This window comes from Thunnus albacares, chromosome 16 (genome assembly GCF_914725855.1).
Source record: "Thunnus albacares chromosome 16, fThuAlb1.1, whole genome shotgun sequence".
Lineage (NCBI taxonomy): Eukaryota > Metazoa > Chordata > Actinopteri > Scombriformes > Scombridae > Thunnus > Thunnus albacares.
The window spans coordinates 3,529,474-3,554,496 of record NC_058121.1 but is presented as its reverse complement, the minus strand read 5'-3'; the positions used below and the strand labels follow the sequence as shown (position 1 = coordinate 3,554,496).

At 39.7% G+C, this 25,023-nt stretch overlaps 2 protein-coding genes across 5 annotated transcripts in view; both read right to left on the bottom strand.

Annotated features, from left to right (window-relative positions):
- Nucleotides 1-307: 307 nt before the first annotated feature.
- LOC122999893 (histone deacetylase 2) lies at nucleotides 308-14,474 on the bottom strand. The gene is made up of 14 exons (XM_044377247.1): nucleotides 14,299-14,474; nucleotides 11,488-11,600; nucleotides 11,281-11,398; nucleotides 9,643-9,717; nucleotides 7,698-7,836; nucleotides 7,376-7,517; nucleotides 6,377-6,469; nucleotides 5,278-5,386; nucleotides 4,998-5,138; nucleotides 3,701-3,809; nucleotides 3,161-3,291; nucleotides 1,866-2,021; nucleotides 1,719-1,776; nucleotides 308-717 (listed from the first exon to the last, which is right to left on the bottom strand). Exons 1-14 carry the CDS (start codon nucleotides 14,351-14,353, stop codon nucleotides 687-689), a joined length of 1,470 nt encoding a protein of 489 aa, XP_044233182.1. The 5' UTR covers nucleotides 14,354-14,474; the 3' UTR covers nucleotides 308-686.
- A 1,895-nt stretch (nucleotides 14,475-16,369) lies between these two features.
- Nucleotides 16,370-25,023, bottom strand: part of LOC122999900 (heparan sulfate glucosamine 3-O-sulfotransferase 5) — a 127,677-nt gene continuing 119,023 nt past the window's right edge. For all 4 annotated transcript variants that reach the window (XM_044377261.1, XM_044377260.1, XM_044377259.1 and 1 more), the window contains 2 exons: nucleotides 19,734-19,875; nucleotides 16,370-18,302 (listed from right to left, as the gene is read on the bottom strand). In XM_044377261.1, coding sequence (XP_044233196.1) covers nucleotides 17,372-18,302; nucleotides 19,734-19,840 — 1,038 coding nt within the window. In that variant the 5' untranslated portion in view covers nucleotides 19,841-19,875 and the 3' untranslated portion in view covers nucleotides 16,370-17,371. The remainder of the gene's footprint in view (nucleotides 18,303-19,733; nucleotides 19,876-25,023) is intronic.

Genomic DNA, 25,023 nt, shown 5'->3' with positions numbered 1-25,023 from the left:
AACGGCATTTTACGACATTAGAGTCGTCTTTGTTGGGCTTTCTGTGTGCCGAATTCACCAGAAGAAAGTATTCAACATGGTAGTATCTTCTACTACGCTTTACTATATATGTATGCTTGTCAATAAACATGAAACTATAAACTACCGGCTAATGTATACAAGCTAGTCTGCTTCCACAATTAAAACCCCACTTGTGCTTAGTTTGCCTTCTCTTGTGTCACAGCGCCCTCATGTGGCTGCTTATTTTCATTACACACAGCTCAAAAGTGCAAACCATACTGACAAAGTAACACATATTTCAAAGAAATAGTATAAAAATTTTTATTGACAAATGCATATCAAAATTTAAACATGAAATCATTGTAGGTTCATCTACAGGTTTACCCACTGTTTCCTAAAAAACAAGCAAGCAGACATTTCCTTCAGAAGATCAAGCACATTGGAATAAAATGATTGAAAGGGTAGCGATGGACGTAGTACAGCAAATTCAAGTGGTGGATTCAAGAAATCCACTGGAGACACTACACAAAGACAAACGCTTACATTTAAGATTTACAAGTAGAAAATGGAGAGTCATAATAAATATTATGCTTCTGACGGTGACTGGGTGAACAGTTGGATCCTTGAGTGTGGACAGCACCGTTGAGTTTGTGTGTGTGTGTGTGCATGTGTGTAAGAAGAACAATTCAGGCACTGCTCGTCTGCTCAGTCTTGACACTGCCAAAAGAAAAATGAGAGTTCAACTCCTTATTACAGCTGAGGATTTACTCAAAGGCTCAGTGGGAAAGGAGCATAACATTATGTGGAATTTGTAAGAATTAAAATGCTAATTTAAAACAATATTCATGTTCACGAATACCGTATCATTAAAACGTGAAAAAACAGAAAATCAGTAATCTGAGGATCAGTATCGGGGCAGTTCCGGGCATATTTAAAATGCATCTGTATCAGCTAAAATAAACCTGATCAAATTCTGATCCTTTCATTACTGTGCTGTGTGTTTCATCCACCTCAGCTGGTTAGTGCAGCACTGCTCTCCTTCACAACAGCCTACAGTGTGAGCTTCTGGCTAGCTATGCTTAATTAAAATCAGTGTGTGAGAATATGAAGAACTATTTAGGATGCTATGGTTGCGGTGAATGCAAGTTCTGACACCTGGGATGGCAAAATACACAGATTTGTTGAACTGTGATGCTAACAAATTATCTCTCCTGTCTTTCTTATTAGCAAATATTAGCAGTGTGACAAGCAGCCGTCACTAATTAATTTAACGTTCTGTGAGTAACTTGATGGCAGGCTACGATTACACTTTTCTGTTCTTGATTTGTGTGTCTGTACTCAAAAAAGATCAACTGCGAAGGAAGAACATCCACTCTGTAACAACACTAAAATAGTGATTGTTTCTGTAGTTCTAACATCTGCGACAGAGTGATACATCTGCTCTCTAGCGGATCACGTTGAGTCAGTTTCAGGAGTCACATTCTCTTGTTCAGCATTCATTCAGAACATACCTTTAACTGTCTAATTATGTCTAAACAGTAACAGATACGAGTATACAGGGTTAATAAAATGGCTTTTGACAGTAGAACTCAAGCTATTATTGAAACAGTTTTTCTCACTAACATTATCAGGTATGAATACAACTCTAAACTGTATTTCACTCAGTCATTTATCTGTGAACACCAACTCAGACAAACACTAATAGAGAGGCATATCACCTTTTTGAGTCAGTCTTCTCAGCACTGCTGTCTTTTGTTTTCTCCTCTTCTTTCATCTCTGGGATGAAAAACAAAAAGAAACATTTAATTTCACCACTTTAGGACAAGTGTGCCACTTGTTTCAGTGTGCAGGTAGAGAATACCCACCAGCTTTCTTCTCCTCGCCTTCCTTCTTGTCTTCTTCTACTCTCTGCCTTTTTGCTCCCTTCTTGTGATTGGCCACATTCCTCCTGCCTCCCTCCCCCTCGTCCTCGGAGTCGGAGAACTCTTCATCACAGGCTATCCTCTTATCTGTGGCGCGGACTGCAATCACACAACAACACAGACTGACTGACCACAATCTGTGGACAACATGTTGATGTGTTTGTGTCCAGAGGATGTGTATGTGGAGGTGAATTAAAACAGGGATTCTCAACCTTCTGTAACTTAAAGCCCACTTGTGGTTGTTAAAAATTTTCAGAGGACCACCCACCCAAATAAAAAAAACAAACAAAAAAACCATAACATGACAGATAAACTGGGCTGTAAATATGTGTTAAGTCATGGTCAGCTGTAATGACAGAATAAATACTCTGCTTACCCTCAGTGAGGCACTTGCTTCTGGAAAATAATGAGATCAAGTCGTGGTGGGATTGGTGAGAGGCTGACACGCACAGTAGCATTCAAAGTTGCTTTCAGTTTGTTTCCTGCCTTTGATTTTGTGACGTTCATTATGGTAGACCCTGACTCACATCAATAGGCCGCAGTGAAAAGCAACAGAAATTTAATTGCCTGTTTTGACCGAGAGGGATATATACTGGCAGCCAGTATCTAGAATGAAGCAAGAGCAACTGAGCTGAAGCTTCAGGCTGCTGTCTTCTGATAGTTCCATCAGTTCATTTTCCAACACAGTGGACAGAGCCATGTACTCTAAAGTAGGGTCCACAGAGAAAGCTAGGTGGCTAACAGTGGCAAAACACGTTTGCCTCTACCTAATGATGTTTCGTGATTGGATATTCAAATGCAACTGGTCATTGAAATTATGCATTTTAATTTAATGTTTTTTATGAGCACAATTAGATATAAAAACAACCAGCTTTGTAAATTACAAAAAAAATAAAATAAAAAAATAACCATTTGACAGTACTACGACCTCCGCAGCCCACTAGATGGCACTCTGAGGCCCACCTGTGGGCCACGCCCCACTGGTTGAGAACGGCCGCATTTAAGCACACAGGACTTTGTTGTTTCAGTGATTTTAATGATTTGATCTTTCCTGCCATGTTTGTATCTTCTCTAAAGGACATCATGTTTTGACGGATCCTTTGGAAGCTGAGGAAGTTTCATCTAAGTTGAATATGTCATTGACAGAAAAAGATGAGCAGCTTCTTATTTCTTTTAGTGACTGATGTTGACTGTTGTAATGTGATGTGATGTAGTGGTTAAATGGAGGAGTGTCTTACTGGACAGGCGTTTGTCAGGATCCTCTGTGTCCTCGTCCACGGTGTCGCCTGGGACAGCGTCCTCTGGGATGGCCTGCATCTGCACTCCAGGAGCATGAGGCAGCATTCGCAGGTTCTCAAACAGCCGCTGCCTGAACAGTCACACACACACACACACACACACACACACACAGAACCACACTGACACTCTGACAGCTGCTTGTGATGTTGATGATGTCATAAAAATGAGGTTCATTCTGCTCCTTTCAGCTTCATTTAAATGTGATTTGTTTTTAGATCTAAATATTGCTATTATGATCATCTGTACAGTGGAGAGACGTGAAACAGGCTTCCAGTTGATGAAAATATGATCAGATGATGATGTTAGCTGGTTTGTTGATGACATGTACATTGTATACTAACTATCACCTGATCTGTCATCTTTGCTGTATCATGAACGTACAGAAACTTGGCTTTGGCTGTCTCAGAGCTTAATCGGTGAAAAATGTCCAATATTTAAAACATGTTTCCACTGCAGCTGATTTAAGAACCAGCACGTACTTGATCTTGTCCATGTACTCCTGTGTGTTCTGGTTGGTCATGTTGGAGGGGCTGATGTGCAGCTTGAAGTCAGGCCCGAAGTACTCGAAGTAGTCATTGTACGGCAGCTCTGCAATAGAAGCACCATTGAGAAAAGTAAGCAAACCGTCTGAGCCGACATGAACGCAGCCGCAGAAGATTTACACACCCAGGATAAAACAAAGTGTCAAATTATCAGCCGTTTGGAAAGAAAAAGGAGTGATAACACACCTGTTAATATGATTTACTGAGGCTTTACAACCTGCAGTGATCCTCGCTGAGAGGGGTGGGGGGGGAGGTGAATTGAAATGAGAAGGGAGTTCAGTTAATGTCCTGAAATTCCATTAAGAGAACTGCTGGCCCATTCGACAGGCTGTGATTACATCCTCGCTCTTTATGTTACACACATTCAGTGGAAGAGACAGTCTGCTGAGTCAGCGCTCCCAGCAGGAAAAGGTAGCAGCCAGTCCCTTCCCTTTCCAGAGGTGAAGTCATGATTGCCCTTCACCTCTACCCGCCCCGACACCTCAGGCTCAACAGTCAAACAAGAGAGGTGCTGCAGACAACGCTGAGTTTCATTCAAACAGTTTACAGCTCCGAAGTTTCAGTTCTAAGCTGATGCTCGTTGTTGAATGAAGTTCATTTCATTACAAAAAAAAAAAAAGACTCAATTTTATCTTACATAAACATGCCCTGTGATTCTCTTAATAGAATGCTTGTGGTTGACTGGATATGAAACATTACTGAATCATTTTTTAGCACCTTTCAGTGATTTCAATACAGTTTTTATGCCTTAAAAATCTATGCGGACGATGAGTTTGGTCCCAGTGGCACTTTACTACAGTGATTCAATATGAAACATCAAAGCACTGGGAGACTGCTGAGCCTGGCAGGTGTCATGGGGCAAGAAAAATAACAAACACTAATTTGTGCTCATAAATGAATAATGTGGGCACACAAACTGGAAGACTATACCATCAAACATATATTTTTGACATTTTTACTCATGTTTAAAAAGGGATGTCAAAGACAACACAGCATACTTTAAAGGGGAAAACTTTGAAATATACCCACATATCTCAGTCCATAATCAAAATCAGGTTGTCCATGGTCTAACAAGCTAATTAATCTGCCGCCAACACACACTATCAAGTAACTGCAGTAAGAAGTGTATGTTTTAGGCATCATCAAGGAGGAATATTCTGTGGATGTTCAGTATGTGCTTTTGTTTTGACGTAAGCCTTTTTCACATTCACTGACACTGGAATGAGTGACTAACCGTCGGGGATGTCTGTGTCCAGAGCCACAGCTGTCTCATAGGTCCAGCAGCGGGCCACGTTGCGGATGGTGTATCCTCCTCCGCCCAGCATGAGCAGCGGGAGATTGAAGGATTTTATGTACTCAACACACTTGGAATGTCCTGAAACAAACAAGAGGCACAATATAACACTTCCTGACAAACCAAGTCATGCATTGACCTGGCTTATAATATAAATGTGAGGCTTCATCTGACAGGATCGGGTTAATTTGTGTGTGCGTGTGCGTGTGCGTGTGTGTACCACGGATGGTGAGATTAAAACAGCCTAGGCGGTCTCCTGAGAGAGAGTCTGCACCGCACTGAAGAACCACAGCACTGGGCTGATACATCTCCATCACCTTGGACATCACCTGAAGGACCACAGCACAAAATAAATTACACTCACCAAGTGTTGGAAGCTAGTGTGCATTAACTAGTCACCCAGCTGTAGCCTTCTATGTCTAATGTGACATTTAAATGATCCCTTACATTGAAGTGTAGCTTTAAATGTGCAAAGAAGAAGAATGACAAAAAAAAGCAAAAACAACCAATTATGAAAAACTGTTTAGTGTTGTGCTAGCCTCTCTCCTGCCTCAAAATAGATTCTAAATTAATAATTAACATTTTTGGTTCCTACAAATGTGTGCCTGTTTGAACACCTTACAGCAGGCCGCTCTCTAAATGATAAAGGTAATTTAATAGTTTTTAAATTGGCTTTGAAATTACAGTCACAGTAACCTCAAGCTGCAATAATTGAAAAATTTTTGCCACTTCAGGGCAGCAGAACAACCTGAAAACACAGCATGTGACATGTTATGACCTAATTAAGTTGATATGTCGAACATGTAAGCAAACAGTTACACATCCAGCAGACACAGAGCAACATTAGCATTCAATTAGGGGACTGTCAGTCTAGTATTTACTCTCTTTTAGCTTTGTTTTGGTCTCCACCGCCTCCTGGGAAAAATATCTGGATCTTTAGCTGCTAAACGCTCCACTATGTTCACCAGCTAGTTGCTAGTTGCTCACTGACACATTTCACATTACACATTACACATAGTCATTTAGTCCATAGTGAATATAAAAATATTGTTCAGTGCAGCTTGAAGTCTCACAACCTTTATATAATGTGTGTATAAACACTGGAATGAAGCGCAGTGAAGTAGTCAAGTTAGTCAAGTCATCATTCAAGTACAGAAAAACCATTCCTGGTAGAATGTTCAAGTCAGCTTCTGAATAAACATGATACATTTCTTCCAGTAGAGATGTTTAATCAGATCATTTGAATCTTGAAAATGGCTATGATGTGCAGTGAAATGTAAAAGAGTTTTTGTCATTTTCATGGTAACAGAGTCACTCACAGGCTTGAAGATCTGCTCATATGACTCATCGTCGATGCCGTCCCGCAGAGGGAAGTTGACTGCATAATATTTGCCTTTTCCAGCTCCAATATCCTAAAAAAAACAAGAGGTCAGTGGAGTGAAAGACAGAAAAACACATAAATCACTAAATAATTAGAATATTTCATCAAAGGCTATTATGACTTTAAATAAAGAAACAAATAAAACTACAATCTCACACAAATACATTGTGTTGTTGTGTGATCAGATCAGCTTATTACAGCTTTCCTTTCTGCCATTCCATCCACTTCTACTTCACCCCATCTGATGTTTTGCTGTTTTCATATAAACATCATGGACGTACACAGGTATTATTGAAAAAGGGTTTTTTCCTCCTTCGTACTCAGAAAAAAAAATCTTGTCCACACGAGCACTGTCTACAGTCCAAATGAAAAACACAACTGAAGCACTGTCAAGAGCATGACTAACTAATAGGTGGCAATATAACCCCAACCCTAAAGCCATGTCGGCCAATCAGAAGCCTGAAAAAGGTTATTTCCAACCGGCTCTCATCCAAAACTGGCAACATTGTGTGTCATGGGAGTGTAGGATTATGTAGCAGTGACTTCCGTAGCACATTCTGATGCCTCTATTCCTCTATATAGTGGAAGAGTAACTGTACATTTATGTGTAAACATATAAAAAGTCAAGGTTAGAACCAGCACTATTTTGGCCACATCTGCCATTGCAGGAAATGTCACCTCATAAACAAAGGAGATAATGGCACACACTCTGATGTCACAAGTCAAAAACTCCACTTTCACTGTGTACACATAAACAATGAAAATGGAGTTTCTGAACATTTTCATCCTGGAAGTTTTCCAAAAGCTCCGTTTTCAGTGACCTAAAACGCAGTCTGAATGTTGATGAAAGGGCAAAACGCAGAGAAAAAGCTATGTTTTCAAAAATACCCGTATGTGTGTGGACTAGGCCTAAATGAGGAGAAAGGATAAGGATTACCCTGAGGTCTCCAGTTCCAGGGAAATACTCCCCGTATTTATGGAAGGAGACAGTCATGACCCTGTCTGTGGTGTAGAAAGCCTCCTCCACTCCGTCCCCATGGTGGATGTCAATATCAATGTACAGCACCCTCTGGTGGTACCTGGGAGTGAAGGACAAGGCAGACAGAGCTAGGATATGTGGAAACAATATAAACATGTTTTTTTTGTCATGGACATCACTGAGATCTCCATGACAACACTTACTGCACACACTGACGGGCATGGACATGGAAATAGAAATGCCAGACAATGGGTTTGATGAAGATGTTGGTGAAACTCACTTGAGCAGCTCCAAGATGGCCAGCACGATGTCATTAACATAGCAGAAGCCAGAGGCTTCAGACTTCTTCGCGTGGTGGAGTCCTCCTGCCCAGTTCACTGCAATGTCAGTCTGCTGTCGGTTCAGTTTCACTGAACCAGCTGCACAAAACAGAACACGTTTGATTCTGTTACTAGATCAGTTAGAGATGATGTATGTACATGACTGATACTTTACAAGCTCTTATTTCTGTTTGGATATGAAATCTATGACATACATTGTGCAATAGATTCATATATAACGGCTGGACATTTGGTTCGCATTAACAACCAAGCCAGGTGGCCTGATGCTGATGCATTCTCCAACTGGTCAACTAATACAATATGGTCATTAAGGATATCCACAAGAACAAAAATGTAATGATTAACAGACAATATCTTGTTAAATGCACCTCTGTACAAAATTCTCTGACCTCACAGTGGACCTCTTGTTAATTATTTCTACTGAAAAATAAACAGAAACGTGTATTATGACTGAATAATATGTTGATTTAACATATTCAGTAGTTGAGTAGTAGTTAAGTTGAAGAGTTTAGTTAGTTTAAGAGCACTTTGGGGTATTTATTTGCTAAAACAGGAACAGAAAAAGTAAAAGAGGCTGTATTTCACATGTCCAACCACTATCAAAATGATAACAATAATTACTATTATATAGTATATTATAGGCTATTAAGTATTGTAGGGTATAGTGTTAAAGGGCATGGAGTGACATTTTAACAAATGTTTGTGTAATAGACTGCTGACTCTGAAGTGACCTCTCGGGGAGACTCCTGCTGATAAACAAAACTCAGGAGCTGTAGCATTTATTTTCAGACAAACTGGAGCTCATACTGAACATTTACAACTTACTGCTAACATGACTCCGCTCCGACGGCAGCACACCTGACTCCCTGAGCGCGGTCACACCGCCTCTCTCTCCCCCTCAAACATCAGAATGAATGCTCCCAACGAGGTTGTGCTGCTCTGCTATTTTCTGATAGTATTTACATTTATTGCGTAGACTGAAGCCCAACTGTGCCCACACCACAGACGTGACAACTAGAGAGGACATGTTGGCGGCAGCCTGTATAAAGGAACGAACTTATCGAAACATACCAGCATGGCTAAAGGTTGTTAGAGTGTCATCATGCTGGTTTCTGTAACTTTTCAATTAATTTCCCATCCCTAGTACAAAGTATCCACAGCTTAAGTTTTCTTACGACTGAAGCCAGCAGGTGACTGTATTTCAGAAGGACAGATCATTCCACCAGACTACTACGCCACAGGAATAATAGCAGCCAGCTGGCCAGCCAATAATCCTTCTGCCATTATTATCTAATGCCAGATCGTTAACAAGATAGAGAACATAGTTTATAGATATAAAAATATGCATCAGTTATTGAGAAATTCTCAAGGATTCATATTTCAAAAGTATGGTAATAAAATCATTTTACTGATAGTAATAAGTTCCGAGTCACAGCAAGACAGCTAGCGTGCACACACGCGCACGCTCCTCCAGCAGCCCTGCTGTAATGAATAATGACAGTGATTTATAAACAGTCTGAATGCTATGAATGATGAACCCGTTCCAGTAATGTTACACTCATTTGTTCAAATAATGAAACACTTTAAAATGTGACATATTCTATTACAGAATGTTTGACAGAAAAAAGTAGTGAGTACGTTCAAGTAAGTCGAAGGAGTAAAAATGTCACTTCATTTACTGTATTGTAGTAAGTCCTCTTTGCTTAAGTGCCAGTATGTGTGATGTGGCCCTTGACTATCTGTAGTTACTGTTGTTGTGTATCATCTAGTAAACTTTCAGACCTGCACACTGCCTCAGAGAAGTTCTGAACAACACATTGGTCAGCATTAGTTCGATTACAGTGATCAGCTCTTTTTGTTTTGTGTTGTTTTCTCTTAACTTACCAGCAGAGCCACCGGCAGAGAGTTGGCAGAACTCAAACAAGCCATCAAACACAGGACAGTCCTCTCCAACGTTGACTGCAAAGATTAAAACGAGAACAGTGCAGTTACTGATGGGAGAACATCACCTGAACAGAACAACAGTTTGGTGTAAGTGTAATACAGTCTGAGCTGTCAGTGTTACTATCAGCTGAAACAACTTTGAAAAGGATTAAACATCTGGTTTCCATTACAGTCTATGTATTAAAACAGCTGAGAATTGCTGTATAAAGAGATGCTGGTTTGATCCTGAGAGGTACATAGTGACAATTACCCCCTTTAAGCATAAAATGTATCATCACTATGACCTCCCTGCGCCCAGTCACACCCCATAAAGTCACAGACAGAATCAGCCCTGTGAGCAAGCTTTGCAATTTTAGATCTTATTAGCTGTAACCAATTAGCATTCATTTTTGAAGCCAAAGAAAAAAGTTAAACTATTGGCTGGTAATTGCGAATCTCAAGTCGGAGTCAGCACTCTGCCAGAAATACTTAGTTAAAAACACTGACAAAGTCTCTCAGTAAATGAGCAATCTAGTGTTAGCTAACCGCTCATTATAAGCCCCAAACGTTCTAGCTGGACAACAATCAAGAACTGCTCTGCAAGCTAATGCCAGTGGATAGTAAAGACTAGTCTGAATCCTTTAATTATACTTTTAAGCCCATTCACATCAATATCTAAAAGCCATGACCTTTACTTGGGACCTGTGGAGCATTCAGAGCTGAGCTGTCAGCTAGCTTCAAACGTTAGCTAATGTAACGTTAGCTCAGAGACCCAGAAGCTGTCAACTGCATCATTTTAGATCACGACTGATATCGTCATAGCAGTCAACCGATTATTATTATCATCACTTTTCATTTTATTGATTTATCTGCTGATTATTTTGTCTATCCAAATAGGTACTGATTAATTTTAACTTATCAATTAAGTGATTAAGCGCTGCAGCTCAAATGATCACTTTTGAGAGTAACTGTTACCTTGTATTAACTATCCCAAGTAACGCGTCTATTATCACCAGATGTGAAATACAGTTAACTTGTTTTCTAGTCAGGGAACTTTGAACTTCCAAGTAAAATGCTGATGAAATATTTATCAGTGATGAAACAAGTACTTTCTTGAGGACCCTGTTTTACATCCATATGATTTCATACTTTCCTAAAAATTTTCATTTCTGTGGTATAATAAAAAACTACACAAGTAATATGTCTAATATTAAATGTTATATTTGGTGGCACTCAATGGACCATCCAATGAATTACTAATGGGTCCATTCAATGCCCTTCCAGACTATCCTGGATACCAAGGTTTCCTGGAGCGTTTTATAATGGAGCTGCTCTGCCTAAAATAAAGAGCTCCACCACTAACATGATAAGAAATTATTAAATTTTTATTAAATTTTGTGTTAGGCTTATAATATCATGCTTAGCTTCAGGGAAAATGAGCAATGACACCGCATCACACAGCAAAAGCCTCATATTTTTTAATGAGTGACGTAACAAGGTATGAGTCAGGATCTGTCAGCTCAACAGGTGGGTGACTGATGGATCACATCGAACGTGTATAAAACGCGCGACATGTATTCCGGCCCGTGTGTTACTTACAGCGCTGCATCTGCTTGCTGAACTCGGACATGTTGTCTGGCCGTATGGATCGGAGGAACTTGATGTAGTCGTCGCTGTGATATTTTGTCATCTCCTCGGCCGTGGCTTTGTGTGGTCTCTGAAACGTAACAAATGTGTTGAGTGGAAACTGGGCCAGAGAAGACAAGACACTGTTGTTACATCATTGAAAGTGGTTACAAAACATACATAGATCTCCATTTTCCTGTACAGCCCATAGTTCAGAAGCAGGTTGTGAGTCATCCGGATGCGATGTGGCTTCATGGGATGTCCTTGTCCATAGTAATAATTTCCTATGTCACCTGCAAGGGAAACCAAAATAGGTCAAAAAACTACATTCACAAGCGATAATCATTGTCTGTTAAGAGAGGGCTGATAGATACAAACATCAATATTTCTAACCAAATGCCTCAGTATTGGTTATTTGACAACATTTTAGGGATGACTATTATAAGCCACGTAGGGCAGAAACTAAGGAATCACAATTTCTCAGAAGCCATGATATCTTCAATTTCTAAATGTCAAAAATGTTAAAACATTCAATTTACTGTCATATATGACAAATCATCACATCTGAGAGGCTGAAACAAGACAATGTTTGACATTTTTACCGTAAATATCACTGAAACAATTAATCAACAAATTCATTATTAATTAAAACAGTTGCCTATTAATTTTCTGTCAGTCGTCTTATCAATTAATTGACTAATCATTGCCGCTCTAAAGCTGTGCACAGTTGAAGTGTTCTGGTGAACAGATGCAGTAACATGAAGATGAGTGAAGCCTTCACTGCTGCATGGACACAGTAAGCTGAGAACCGGCTTACGAGGCCGTTACATCTTCATCAGTGAGCTGATTTACGTAAAATATGGAATTTTTATATGATTTTTGCATCAATGGGATGAAATATTTTGATGTGTCATGTATTTAACTGGCTGAATCAGACAAAAGCAAACATTCTTGTCTGTTTATTTTGTCTATCAATAGCTTCTCAACAGGGAATATATCACAATAAATATCAACATGTGATATAAAATTACATATACCATAATATCCATTTCACCCACCATTTGCCCATACCCTAAATCATATTGGGTTGAAAAGTCAGATTGGTGTACCGCTTAACCTATTTCAGATGTGTCCACATAAGATCATAAGATCATAATTATGTCTGGTGGGAATTATATGTGAGGGAAGTAAAAAAGTTAACAAGAGCAGCTACGATACGGATGAAAACCTTCACACGAATATTAAATATGTATGCTGCAGAACCGGTCACAGTGCATTCAAAATTAATGAAAGAAACTTCGTGTGAACAAGTACGCAGTTAGACCAATTCAAAAAGCATAAACCCACCATGTCACATGTGAGTTTACACAGGCCAGAGTTCCTCCTATCATCACACTGACAGTTTGTCAACAGTAGAGTATATAATCGACTCTATTCAACAGCACGCCACATCATTGAGATGTCACCAAGTGACACTTTCTGGCAAAGCTTTGCTGTAAATTAATAGGAAAGCCAGCTCAGCAGATACTGTGACTAATTACGTCCTCATTGACCTGAACTGCTGAGTATAAAAATAAGCAGTTCCTTTGGGGGAGGGCATGAGTACACTGTGTTGGTCATGATGGTTTCCTGTTCGTGTGGGCCCACAGAGGCGCCAATACTCAGTCCAGTGAGAACTGTTATGCATCACTGAGGCCTGAGCACACTGGGAGTGAAATAGCCTAGTTGCACATTAAGCTTTATTGCTTCAGATTAAACTTTCTGGGTCTAAGTTTCGGATACTTTCCGTTTAATCACCCAGATCCACAGAAAACAAAACCTCGAACATAACTGCAATTATACGGCTCAAACCATGATGACAACGAGTTGGGACTCCAGTATTGAGCACATTACCATGCTGAAGTTAGCTTCCAAATCAGGGTTAGGGGGAAAGTAAAGGGAAACATAAATAATGATATTTAGCCACTGATTCTGTTTTTTCACCACTTACACTTATGAAAAGTGTGTTAGACATTGTAACGCTCTTTAAACCCACTTTCAGATTTATGAAAGCTTTGTTTTGCTTATGAAAACTGAAAAAAGGAAGAGAGATTTCACTGCTTTTTTCCCCATCCAGAACACGTTAGACCAGGTTCAGATCAAAAACCACTATACTCAGACTTGTCAACTACAGACTAGATTATTATTATTATTAAAATTCAACAAGTTTGAGTACAGTGGTTTTTGATCTAGACCTGCTCTGATGTGTTCTGGAAGAAGACATATCGGTGAAATCACCCTTTGTTTCCCAAGTTTTCACAAATATAATTAAGGTTACACAAATCTGAAACTGTGTTTTAATGACTCTCTGGAGTCTCCTTGTTAATCTAGTCCAGATTTGACAGGTCTAAGTATAGTGGTTTTTGATCTAGACCTGGTCTTATGTGGTGTGGGTGGGGAAAAAAGCAGTGAAATCGCCCTTTTTTCTATTTTCATAAACAAAGTACAGATTTCACAAACCTGAAAGTGGGTTTAAACAGTGTTAAAACTTTTACTACGACGTGTTTTACTTTTTCATAAGTGTAAGTGGTGGAAAAACAGAGAATAGGCCGCTAAATATCATTATTTATGTTTCCCTTAACTTCCCCCTACCCCAATCGGAAGCTAACTTCAATGTCGTAAGCACATTCAAGTTTAGCTAAATACAACATTGTAACCATTAGTCAGTTGTTATACTCCCACTCGCCGTACACGTCAGGTGCACACAACATTAGCTGAACTAAACTGCAGGGTTTTTTCAACCATTCAACATGCAGAGTGACACTAGTTAGCGGCACTAGTGCTATATTAGCGATGGTTATTAACGGCAGCAGCAAGCTGGCTCGTTAGCTGCACTAGCTTGTGTTAACCAGCATACATTCACCAGTCACCAGCTAAACACACCAGCTACGCGGCTAGCCTGCCAGATGCCTCAATTTGGGCTCCTCATTCAGACACCAGCGTGTCCCATACCGTCGTAGTAGTAGCAGACCTTCTTCTTAGTCCCTCCAGCAGTCGTGTAAGCCATGTTTGAAGCACTTTTTTAAACAGTTGGTTAGTTTTCGCTTCGGCAGATGGAGAGAAGGATGAATTTACACAGAGCAGGGCAACACACGGAGCAGCAGTGACTGGGAGGCGCTACTGTACAGGGGCGGGCCGGCCAGTTATAAAGTGGCCCCGGGTCCTGACAGCAGAGAGGATGGGACAACCACCCTGTTGAAAAAAACGTCATGGGTAAATTAGTGTTCACAGTTTGTGTTTTCACATATGAATGACTAAATGAGGTATTTCGAGGAGAAACAGCAGATGGCTGATAGATCAGTTGTACAAAGCCAAGTCTTTTTTTTTTTTTAGAGTATCAAAACATGCTTTCCATCGTTTGTGCACAAGTAATTAACTCTCTTTCCCTTTCTAAAAACTAAGGCATGAGTACACAAGGGCTTTATTTGTTGCCGTTGTGTACAGGCATACAACACTAGATGTCAGCACACTCTTCCACAACAAGTTGGAAAACACTGTAGCCAATGTGTAAAAATCTCACAAGTCTGCTTGAAAGCAGGCAGCTGTTAATAATAGAACTTGCCTCATGTGTAAGGTCACATATGATCTTCACTTGATGCTTGAGTAGAAATTCTGGGGGGAATCGGAGTTTAGGGTTAGGTTCCAATCAAAGGTCCCAAAGCAGGTAGGGCATTACTCCTGCACCTGTTCCTCCCAGTCTCTACAATATGTCTCTATCCTGAAGCCACATCAGGTACGGTGCACACCGCAGACTGCAAATGACAGAATATTTTGTCTTGAGGCCCAGAAACCAACCTCTATTCCTATACTGAAAACACTACACTGCCCCAAGTTTTCAATCAATTTCTATTTGATCATTTTATTAAACACACATGTATTTAGGAATAAGAACAATATAAGCACAAAATCAACTGAAGAAATAGGTTAAAATTAGGTAAAAATGCAGGAGCCTTTAGGTCCTAAAAATTTCAACTTATGGTGCGCTATAATGGTGCAGATTACTTGACAAATGTTCACATTTTTTACTGCCATGCTGGGGATGAATACATAGAAACCTAAAGGCCTTTGTGGCCCCTGAGGGTTTGGTGCCCTTGGCTGTTGTCCACCTCACCCAGCTGGTAATTCAGCCTTGGACAAGCTAGATGCATGGATCAGGATTTGAACTCAAGCCTCCAGTTCAAAGAGTAGTTTCCTTGTTCCATACATGCTGCCATGTCACGCTGCTGCTAAATTTTTGCCTCATTTGCGGTTATTGTTAAACAAAATATACAAACCTTTCTCTGCTTGCATATGTATATGTAAAGGTACAGTGTCTGGACAGAATCATTATTTACCTGCTGTCAAATGACCATGCTAGCGGTATGGCTCTATGCATGGTCAGTCTGTTATTCACCTTCCACCACTTTGGTCCAGACTGAAATATATGAGAATACAATGAAATGGATTGCCATGAAATTTTGAATACACATTCATGCCCCCACTAGGATGAATTGTAAGGGCCGGCCCTGACTATGTTGGTGTCCTTGGCAAAATTTTAGATTGGAGCCTCCAAAAAGGTGCAGCAATAGTACCTCCAGTCATACAACTTCAAAAATGAACTCACACTAAAAGGAAGTGTAACAATGGTACCTCTAATGCAGACAATGTCCTCCCAGTCCTCCAGACAAAAAGGCAAGTGGGGGTCAAGGCACCATTCTATTGTTTTCTATTCTAGTGTTTGGCGGCATTGCCTGAAACACATGAAGTTTGGTGGCTGTCAGGAGAAAACTGACCAACCAGTAAGGGTTTAAAAATCAAACCAGATGAAAACCCATGCAAGTCAATGGGAAAAAAGGGGAAAAATGTAAAGGGAAACCAAATATTTCCAAAAGCTGTAAACAAGTTTCCTGTCGGTGCGAGAAAAACCAAATCCCACTCATTTTGCGCCACCTCCCTTGTTTGGCACCCTATAGGTGACCGCATATGTGTCCTATGCCAGGGGCCGCTTCTGCTTATGGAGACATGACAATCAAAACCAGCTGACAAATGTTTTCATGTTCTTTTAATTTAACGTTTTTTAACAACACACTTATGATACAGAATGACTATTTGCACAGAAACAGACAAATTTCGCTTATCATCATAGAATAAACAGTTGGTTGACGAGAATCATCAGACCTTCTGATGATGATCATCATCAGATTACTTTTTTTTTAATACTATGGCTTTTTGCCAGGTGTTTCACAAACCAATGTAAAAGCTGAAGGTGGGAAGAAACAACGTACTTACAAGAAAACACAATCTTGAGTCTTAAATGCTTTGAAGGTTTCGGATATGGTTTGATTTAAGCTTGAAACAAAAGATCATATTCTGAGGAGCCTGTTCTGTTTTTCAGGCTGGGTGTTGTATTGAGAATTAAAGGAGGTCATCCTCTAATGGATTAATCACAGCATGAATTGAAAATAAAATATGGTGGGGAAAAAACCCTGCAATGGTTTCAAATAACAATAAACAAAAGATGACTAAGAGAAGAGCCTACAATGTTAGATGGCGTTTTGATTGCACATGCAGTTTTGGTCAAATAAACAGCGTGATGAAGAACAAATGAACAATTTTGTTGTTTATCAGATGTCATTTTGTCATCTTTTAAGATGTTTAATCATGAAAAAGCATCACACTTAAAGCTTATCTTAACAGCATGAATGTTGGTGTTTGATAGTCTTTTAAAAAGAAACAAAAATAATCTCTTCAGTTAATCACACAGTTCAGCACTGGGCTTTTTCTTCACGGGGAACAATGACAGACAAGTGAATTCATTTGCAAGATCAAGTGCTTTGAACTCAATCCTTTAGTCAAACCATCAAACTACTTTGTGTTAATTTCACACGTAAAAACAAACTAACATCAACTTTCTTTTATATTTGGTCACACTGTCATTCTTGTATTTAAATTCAATCAAAGTGCTATTAATATCTTTCGAGATCTCGTAGCTTGGCATTTTAAAAAAAACACCAATCCACAGAATCTCGTAGGAGTTCAAAGCTCATCATGGCCAGTTGAATGTCCTACCAGTGATCTGGTAAAACTTCTGATTGAAGGGATGAAAGAATTTCTGTAGTTTAGTCACTACTGATGGGTCCACCTCTGGATGGATACGGCCCTTGCTGCCTGCCAGGCACTTGTTGAAGACAATGTTAAATCGCAGACAGTAAAATCCCCTGGTGGCATTGAAGTACAGGTTGTACTGACTGATCCTCGAGGGGAGGTTGAGGAAGCGCTCGACAAGCTGCAGCTCTGGCAGCGGGTCTGTGATGAGGCGATCCCCATCTACAATGTGGAACTGCTCCACAGGAAAGTACTTCAGCCAGCGCTCCAAGTGTTTGGTGTAGATGCTGGTGCGGACTGCTTTGTACTTTGTGTTCACCTCGCAGGTGTTGCTGTCGATGGCCAGCTTTTCAAATTTGTGGTAGGTTTTGTTTTTGCGCTCTTTACCCTCCAGCACTTGCGTGTAGTCAGACACAGCTCTGGTCGTGGGCTCGCGGACGATGATCAGCAGCTTGATGGAGGAGTTCATCTTGAAAATGCGTTCAGGGACCTCCTCTGTGATGAAGTAAGCAGGGCTCTTCTCAATGGTGATCTGATGAGGGAAGGAGAAAGGCATTTTCTCCCTGTACCAGTCGATGCCCCGGGCGTAGTTTTGGTCATTGTCAAAGAAGTGGATCTCTTGCGAGGCCTTGACCACTGCCGGATGCAGGTTGAGCATCTCCAGCAGGGCGCGTGTGCCCCCCTTGCGCACCCCAATGATAATGGCCCGAGGCAGCTGCTGGACCAGGTTGTGCAGGCGGATTTGCTCTTTGGTGGCATTGCCCTTGCGTAGTTCATGGAGCAGGCCACGCTTGAATTGTAGGGTGCGGAGAGGGATTTGCTCTGGCTCAGGGGGGGGCAGTCTGCTCTCGATGGGGCAAATGGGCTGTAGCCTGAAAGAAAAAAAGAGACAGTCTCAATATATTTCTCTATAATAACTTCTTTATTATAAAGATGCTGGACTGGTTAAAGCGCATTCCTTCCTAATTTTGTTAAACACCATGGGGCTACACACTCAAAAAGTGCTGAACACACGTCTTTTGCCTTGTTAACTCAAGTCCGTTTTTGTACTTGTGTTGTATACTTTGCCTGTTCAGCCACAATGACTATTATTGTCAATACCAATAATGTAGCCTGATTGCATGGGTTGCAGTGTACACAAAACTATCCAACTTATCAAATTATGTTTGTCTATTATTAAATCCTGAAAGTCTTATCAAGATAAAATGTCCAGTGCCGTCAAACTATTTCAGCCTATTTCCAGTTCAAATCATGTTGTTTCAATATTTTTGAGGTAATAACTGTCAGTATCTTGAAAGACTGCACAGCAGATCAAGGAAAATGACATTGACACTAGAAAGAAACAAGCTGATTTCTATTGGAATAGGGGAAAGCACTGTCACTGCCAGATATTTTTTCACTTGTTTCAGAAAAATAAAGCTTTAATATTTCAATAGACAGAAGTGACTAAAGATAAGCTGATCATTTTTTGCAGTAAAGGAGTGGACCTCAATGACATTGTTTTTTGTAAAGTACAGAGAGATAAACAATAACCAAAACCTTTCCCCAAACCTTAAAGGAATAGATTAATACTTTGGTAAATGTGTTTATATTCGCTTTCTTGCTGAGAGTTAGATGAGAAGATCAATACCACTTATTGATCGTCTCATTCTTGGCAAGAAAACAATTAACCCTGCTCCCAAAATGTCAAACTATTCCTTTGATCAAAATAATATATTGTAACTATACCCCCAAAAATGTGCCCTAACCGTAATACCCTAAAACATGAATTAATAATAATCACCATCATCATAATTATAATAGAATCTTTGTAATGATAAAAAGAGAACTTCATGGATATTCTATGAAATAAAGGTTATCATTTTTTGTTGTGTCTGATATAAAGAAAACATGTTCTTTGCTAGAAAATGAAACTCTTCCTTAAGAACACCTGTGCAGTTTGATGCACTCCTTTCCAAACCAACTCTGAGTTTCTTTCCCTGAGTTGTGCCTTGCAGGCAGTGATTTTTCCGTGTTATGTGAAAATTTGACCTCATTTGCGAAAACTGGAAGAACCTAACCTTGCAGGTAGGAAGCACTGCCTGACAGAACAATTGAGAGCAAAAGTGTCTCTTTGCCTATTGCTGCCAAATCTGTAAAAACATCACATCTTGACCCAAAATTTGCCAGGTTTCATATGTTTGGAGCAGCACTAATATTTACATTATCAGTGACACAGAGTATGAAGACTAAAAATAAATTATGAAAAAAGTTATATTCATTTAAATCAAAGTATTTCTCAGACAGTGACAGTGATAACTTACCTATCCAAGGTCCCAACCCTGGCCACAAGATAGAGGACACTTCCGATTGCAAGGCTGCCCAGAACGAAGAGCTTCTGTCTCAGCAATGCCTGCTGTTTGAATAGCATGGCCCTCCATCAATCTTCAGGACTGCGTCTTCAGCCTGCGGAGAGCCGAGCACATAAACCACTAATCACCAGGGGATGTTTATTAACACACACTCAATCAAGTCTTACAAGTGATTAAGCCACACTCACACACGCCTGAAAAGTGCTGCAGTGCCATTAGAGAAAATGCTCACCCACCAACCACCACTTTATAAAATGTATTTATTTATTTCTGCCAACTCCAGAGTCAGACTCCATCTATTGTACAGGCAGCCCTTATACTGTGAGGTTTGAAACCGGAATGTATGATATGTGGCCAAAAACCAGTGTTTAAATAAATGACTGTTGGTCAACAGTCCAACTCTGTCAATGCTGAGGTGGGAGCTGGGTGTTCTTGCACAAGTTAGAGCTGCACTAATCAATATTTCTATATGAACAACAGGACAAATGACTATATGTAATGCATAAGGTGTCACTCATAGTGACAAACCTACAGAGAGTTATCACCCAAACCACAACTTTACTGTTTTGGTTGACTCTCATGGCTCTCACCAACCTTGTTTCCAGCTGCAGCAAGCTTCTGATTTTAGCATATAAGCATATTTTCAGCATATAAGCTCTGATAAACCTACAGAACATTACCTGCCTCAGCAGCTAAAGAGAAAGGAGATATTCTTTCTCAGGAGTATAGGGAGTATGAACAACAAAAAGTGTACTGAATAATGCTATAATGCTAGTGTTGCTCTGTGTAGGCAGTTGTTTTCTAACACGATAGGGACCACAACTTTTAGATGATAATTACATAAATGTTGTGTTTACAGCTTAGCCCATTGCCCCCAAGTGTACATAAAATATAAATCAATGCAGTTTTAAAATAAAAAATACATCAAAATAACACTGAATTTTGTGCACTTGAGAAGAAAAATCCCCCATAAAGGCATGTACCTAATTCTTTAACCACAATTCCACAATTAGTTAAGCTGCATTAACTTTTTTTGGTCACTTGGACTTGGACAGTGCCACAAGCTATAAACACCACACTGACATATTATCACCTTATTAAGTTGTTATGGTGAACATGTTAGCAAAGGAGCTACAACTTACATATTACACATAATCATTTTATCAGTTGTTAATATGAAGATATTGATTGGCGTAGCTTTAATGTTACATAGACCTTAAAATTACAGTTAAGTTAGAACTGGAGGAAGAATCACAATCACCATCAGCAGAGAAAAGAACAACAACAATAACAAAAACCAAGAATGCTTAATATAATTTTTAATGTACAGAGAATAAAAAGCAGTTCTCAGAGGGGTTATAATATTATCGAAACTCATTCTCTTTCAACCCCATCTGTTATTTCCCAGTCCTACTCCTTGGAGCATTCTTGTTTTGTTTTCTTCTTGATCTCAATGAAAGAATGGACTTCAAAATCTTAATTGCCAAAAATATAGACGCAACAAATACATACGAGGACTTACAGGGGAAAATGTGTACGAATTGTCACATTATGTTGATGACTCTTGTGACCTCCAAAGAAAAATGAAAGAATTCATCTGTCCACCCAAAAGAGGGCACTGCATCCTTTTATACAGATGGAGCACAGAAATGTCTGTCTCATTGTAATTAAAGAAAAGACTATCTTCAGTTTTTTGCAGATCGATACCTGCAGTACTTCCTGCATTTGCAAGCTTACCATAGTGTGACTGGGTAAATCACATTATGGAATAACAGATCCATACAGAATTCGTAGCCCTATTACAAAAGGGCCAACTGCACTCTAATCCAGCCTTTTAAACTGCCTACCATTACTGATAGAGGAGATCCTCTCCAGCATCTTATAAACAAGTGGAGAGAGCTTTGACCCCGGTGTGACTGGAAAACATTTCAGTCATATTGCCTTGTGGTGACTTCTGAAGGGAGACCAGCAGAGCAATTGCAATTTCGTCAGTCTGACAAAGCAGAAGAATAAAGCCAGTTAGCCAGGGGCCAGCCCTGTGTTTGTGGAGTCCCATTTAGAAAAGAAATGTTTTTCATTACAGGCTGTATCTCTGAAACAAGTGGGAGCTATAAATTCAATTGTTTCCAATGGAAATAAAGTCTGTTCAATATTTTTAGTGGCAAGAGACACTATCTGGATAGTAGCCTAAAGTAATCCACCTTTTTTCAGTGTGCCATTTATTTCAAGAAAATCTCCAAAACAGGAACTGTTGCACTGTAAAACACTGAAAAACAATTGAGACTACTACATCTTCCGACTAGCTGTTTGTTTGCTGTTTGTTTTTATTTGTTGCGTTGAGTTTTTCAGGGTGTCTTTATTCAGAGGAGGACTGTAGAGAGGAGATAGTAAACAAGGAGACAGAGGATTGATATTCAACAGTTCCCTGGCAGGGACACTGTGCTCACATAAGGCTATGTGGCATGATGCCCCTATTTTTCACTTTTGAAATCTAAACTTTTCAAAGAAAATATAACTTTCTTCCAAATTCTTCCATAAATGAAGCATCCACCCTAATGACCATTAGCTAATGTTGGCAGCTAAATGTTAGCTAAAGTTTGACGCTCTAGCAAAGATTGATAGGAATTGTTGTACAACTGATATTACTGAGTGAGTTTGCTGACCTCTCCACTTGTTATTATATGTTATACAGTATGATCATTATACTATGTTTTAGCCATTATGTCATAATTGACTCACTAATCCCCACATAAGTTACAGTTGCTACACCTCAAGTTTTCCAATCTAGCACATATATGCAGTTTACAATGATAACAATGGATCTTTTTAACAATAGGACCAAAAGAAAGTTTATAATTTTTAATCTGCAACTGTACATTTTGCAAGCTAACAAGACAACTGTTGCTGATAAGTTGAATTTATCAACTGTAGCTAGCTAGCTAATCAACATTAGCTCCTGAGTTTGCTGGAAACCCCAGCAGCCCTTTGGGGGTTAGGTTTAGGGTAAAACCTACAAAATTGCAATAAACAGTGTAGTTAGCCAGGCATGCTAATGTTAGCAGCTTATATTAAAACTGACAAACACACTGTTTATTCCATTATTTACACTTTTGCACTTGTAGGCCTATAATTGGTTCTGGAAAGGCGATAAATAAAAGGCTTGACTCTCCAAATGCTTTAGATACCGAGCATCATTCAAGAGGCTCATTCATTAAGCTTTGGGCATGAAGAGAAAGTAGAGTTTGCCAGACCTGCTGTGCCTAATTATGGTAGCTAAACTATTATTGGACAATCACTGGAAACTCTTTTGGAGTGTTCAGACATAGAGTCTTTGACCTACAGAGATTCATGGCAGCTCTCACCAGAAACTATTCTGTCGCACTAATGAATAGAGAGTACCACTTGCTGCACATTTTTCCTGACTTATTTATAAGCATACACAGAAATTAATTGTTAGCCCAGTCAAGGAGGTACAGCCAGAACAGCTGTGCTTGGCTGTGAGCACAGGAGGTGGCCTGTACACAATTATCAATTATGAAGCAGTTATTTTCATAACCTATGCACAAGGCCAAAGCCTCTACTTTTGTTTAAAGAGGTAAGCGAATTAACAGGGGCACTGGCTACATATTTAACTGTACCACACACCACAAAAAATTATATTCACTTTCTCCCGTGGATGTTGATGTAAAAATGACAGGACCATTCAAATCTACAATGCTGTGAAAAAAACAAACAAACAAACAAAAAAAAACTGTTGTGCTGCTCACTTCTGAAACGACACCTCTGCTTCTGCCAGGAAAGATCACTCCTGAAAGGAAAGCGTAGAAGTTCTATAAAGCAGATTCTCATACAGCATGACCTAAATAAACTCTGCTGTTTTCTCCTTGTAGGGCTTCAAGACTGAGGGATGTTTTGATCCAACAACCAGGGGGAAGTAGCATTGCTCAGAGAGAAAAGACAAAATAGTGACAATCTTTTTCACAAACGCCAGGCATGATGCAGTGAGCATATAGGTCCTTGGCAAGGGAAATAAAACTTGTCTGCAGATGCTTTACATTCAAGCGCTCTGTCTGTAACAATCTTGGGCAGAATTCTCCCTGCAGGGCACAAGGTGCTTGATCAGAAAAAAATCAAATAGCACTTGAAAAGTTTCTCACTGTGTGGAGAAAATTTTCTAGTGAAGATACAGTTTAAACGACTGCAGGGGAAGCTGTCATGAACGTAAGTGATTTGCAAGAGAGCTATGATTGAGCTAGAGCTAGTTTATGGACTAAAAAACTAACATTGTGATAGCAACCTCTGGAGGTTCCAATGTTCTAAAGTAACAGAACAACACTAATGATTTTACAGTACTGTACAGCCTTATCAGTAGTGGGTCAAAATGTTAACTTTGTCCTGAGAGTGATGTTAGAGGAAAGGTAATTGGTTTAATATTTTGAGCACTGCACTTATTTGCTTTATTTCCAGTAGTCAGATGAGAGGAAGAAAGTGGTGCCATGCAAACTTCATTGTAATCTGCTGAAGAATGTGATATTTACACATTTGAACCTGGTTGCACTTGACGAAAAGCTAACAGGGGTTGAGGGGGCATGAAATTGAACATGAAACATGACATGAAATTCATTTCCAAAGTTTGAGAGCCACTGCACATGCAAGGTCCAAAATGGAAAGGATTCATCCTATGTGGACCATGACTGTAGGGTTTGGTATTTATTTTGGAAAGTACTCCACTGTTTTAGCATTGCACTCCTATTACATTGAGATACTGTTTTTTTTATTCCATGTATTCTTCCTTGTCAAAACCTGGCACATTACCCACAACACAACACGACTCAAGTCTGGTCAGAGATTCGGGAAGAGGTGAGGAGCAGCTACAGAGGTCTGCTAACCTCACTTCTTTCTAACTCCTCAGTCCCAGATATTTTTATTTTCAAACTTATTTTCACACAGCTCCGTCTGGAGACTCAAAAGACTTTATACTACTTTTTCACATTTGCTGTAGTGCTCCCCAATACTGTAAACACACACTGATGTGTAAAAGCACTGAAGTTCCTCTTTAAAGTGGAAATTTTTAGACTGATTTTGGTGCTAGAAAAGGGTCACATGGTGTCCCAGCAGACCTGACCCTGAATTTCCATAGCAAAATTTGAAAAATATGGTCATTATCTTTTAGGATAGCATGTCATGGAAGTGTTGGTCAAGGGGGAAATTTGACTTCATTAGCTGTGTTTCCATTTGATTC

What these genes read in the sequence shown, in the direction of transcription:
- LOC122999893 (XM_044377247.1), bottom strand. Translation starts at nt 14,353, where the DNA reads ATGGCTTACACGACTGCTGGAGGGACTAAGAAGAAGGTCTGCTACTAC. An exon ending in GGACACAGACATCCCCGACG is followed by an intron (nt 3,810 to 4,997) that starts GTTAGTCACTCA and finishes CTTCTATTGCAG; the next exon opens with AGCTGCCGTACAATGACTAC. An exon ending in AGGCGAGGAGAAGAAAGCTG is followed by an intron (nt 1,777 to 1,865) that starts GTGGGTATTCTC and finishes TTTTCATCCCAG; the next exon opens with AGATGAAAGAAGAGGAGAAA.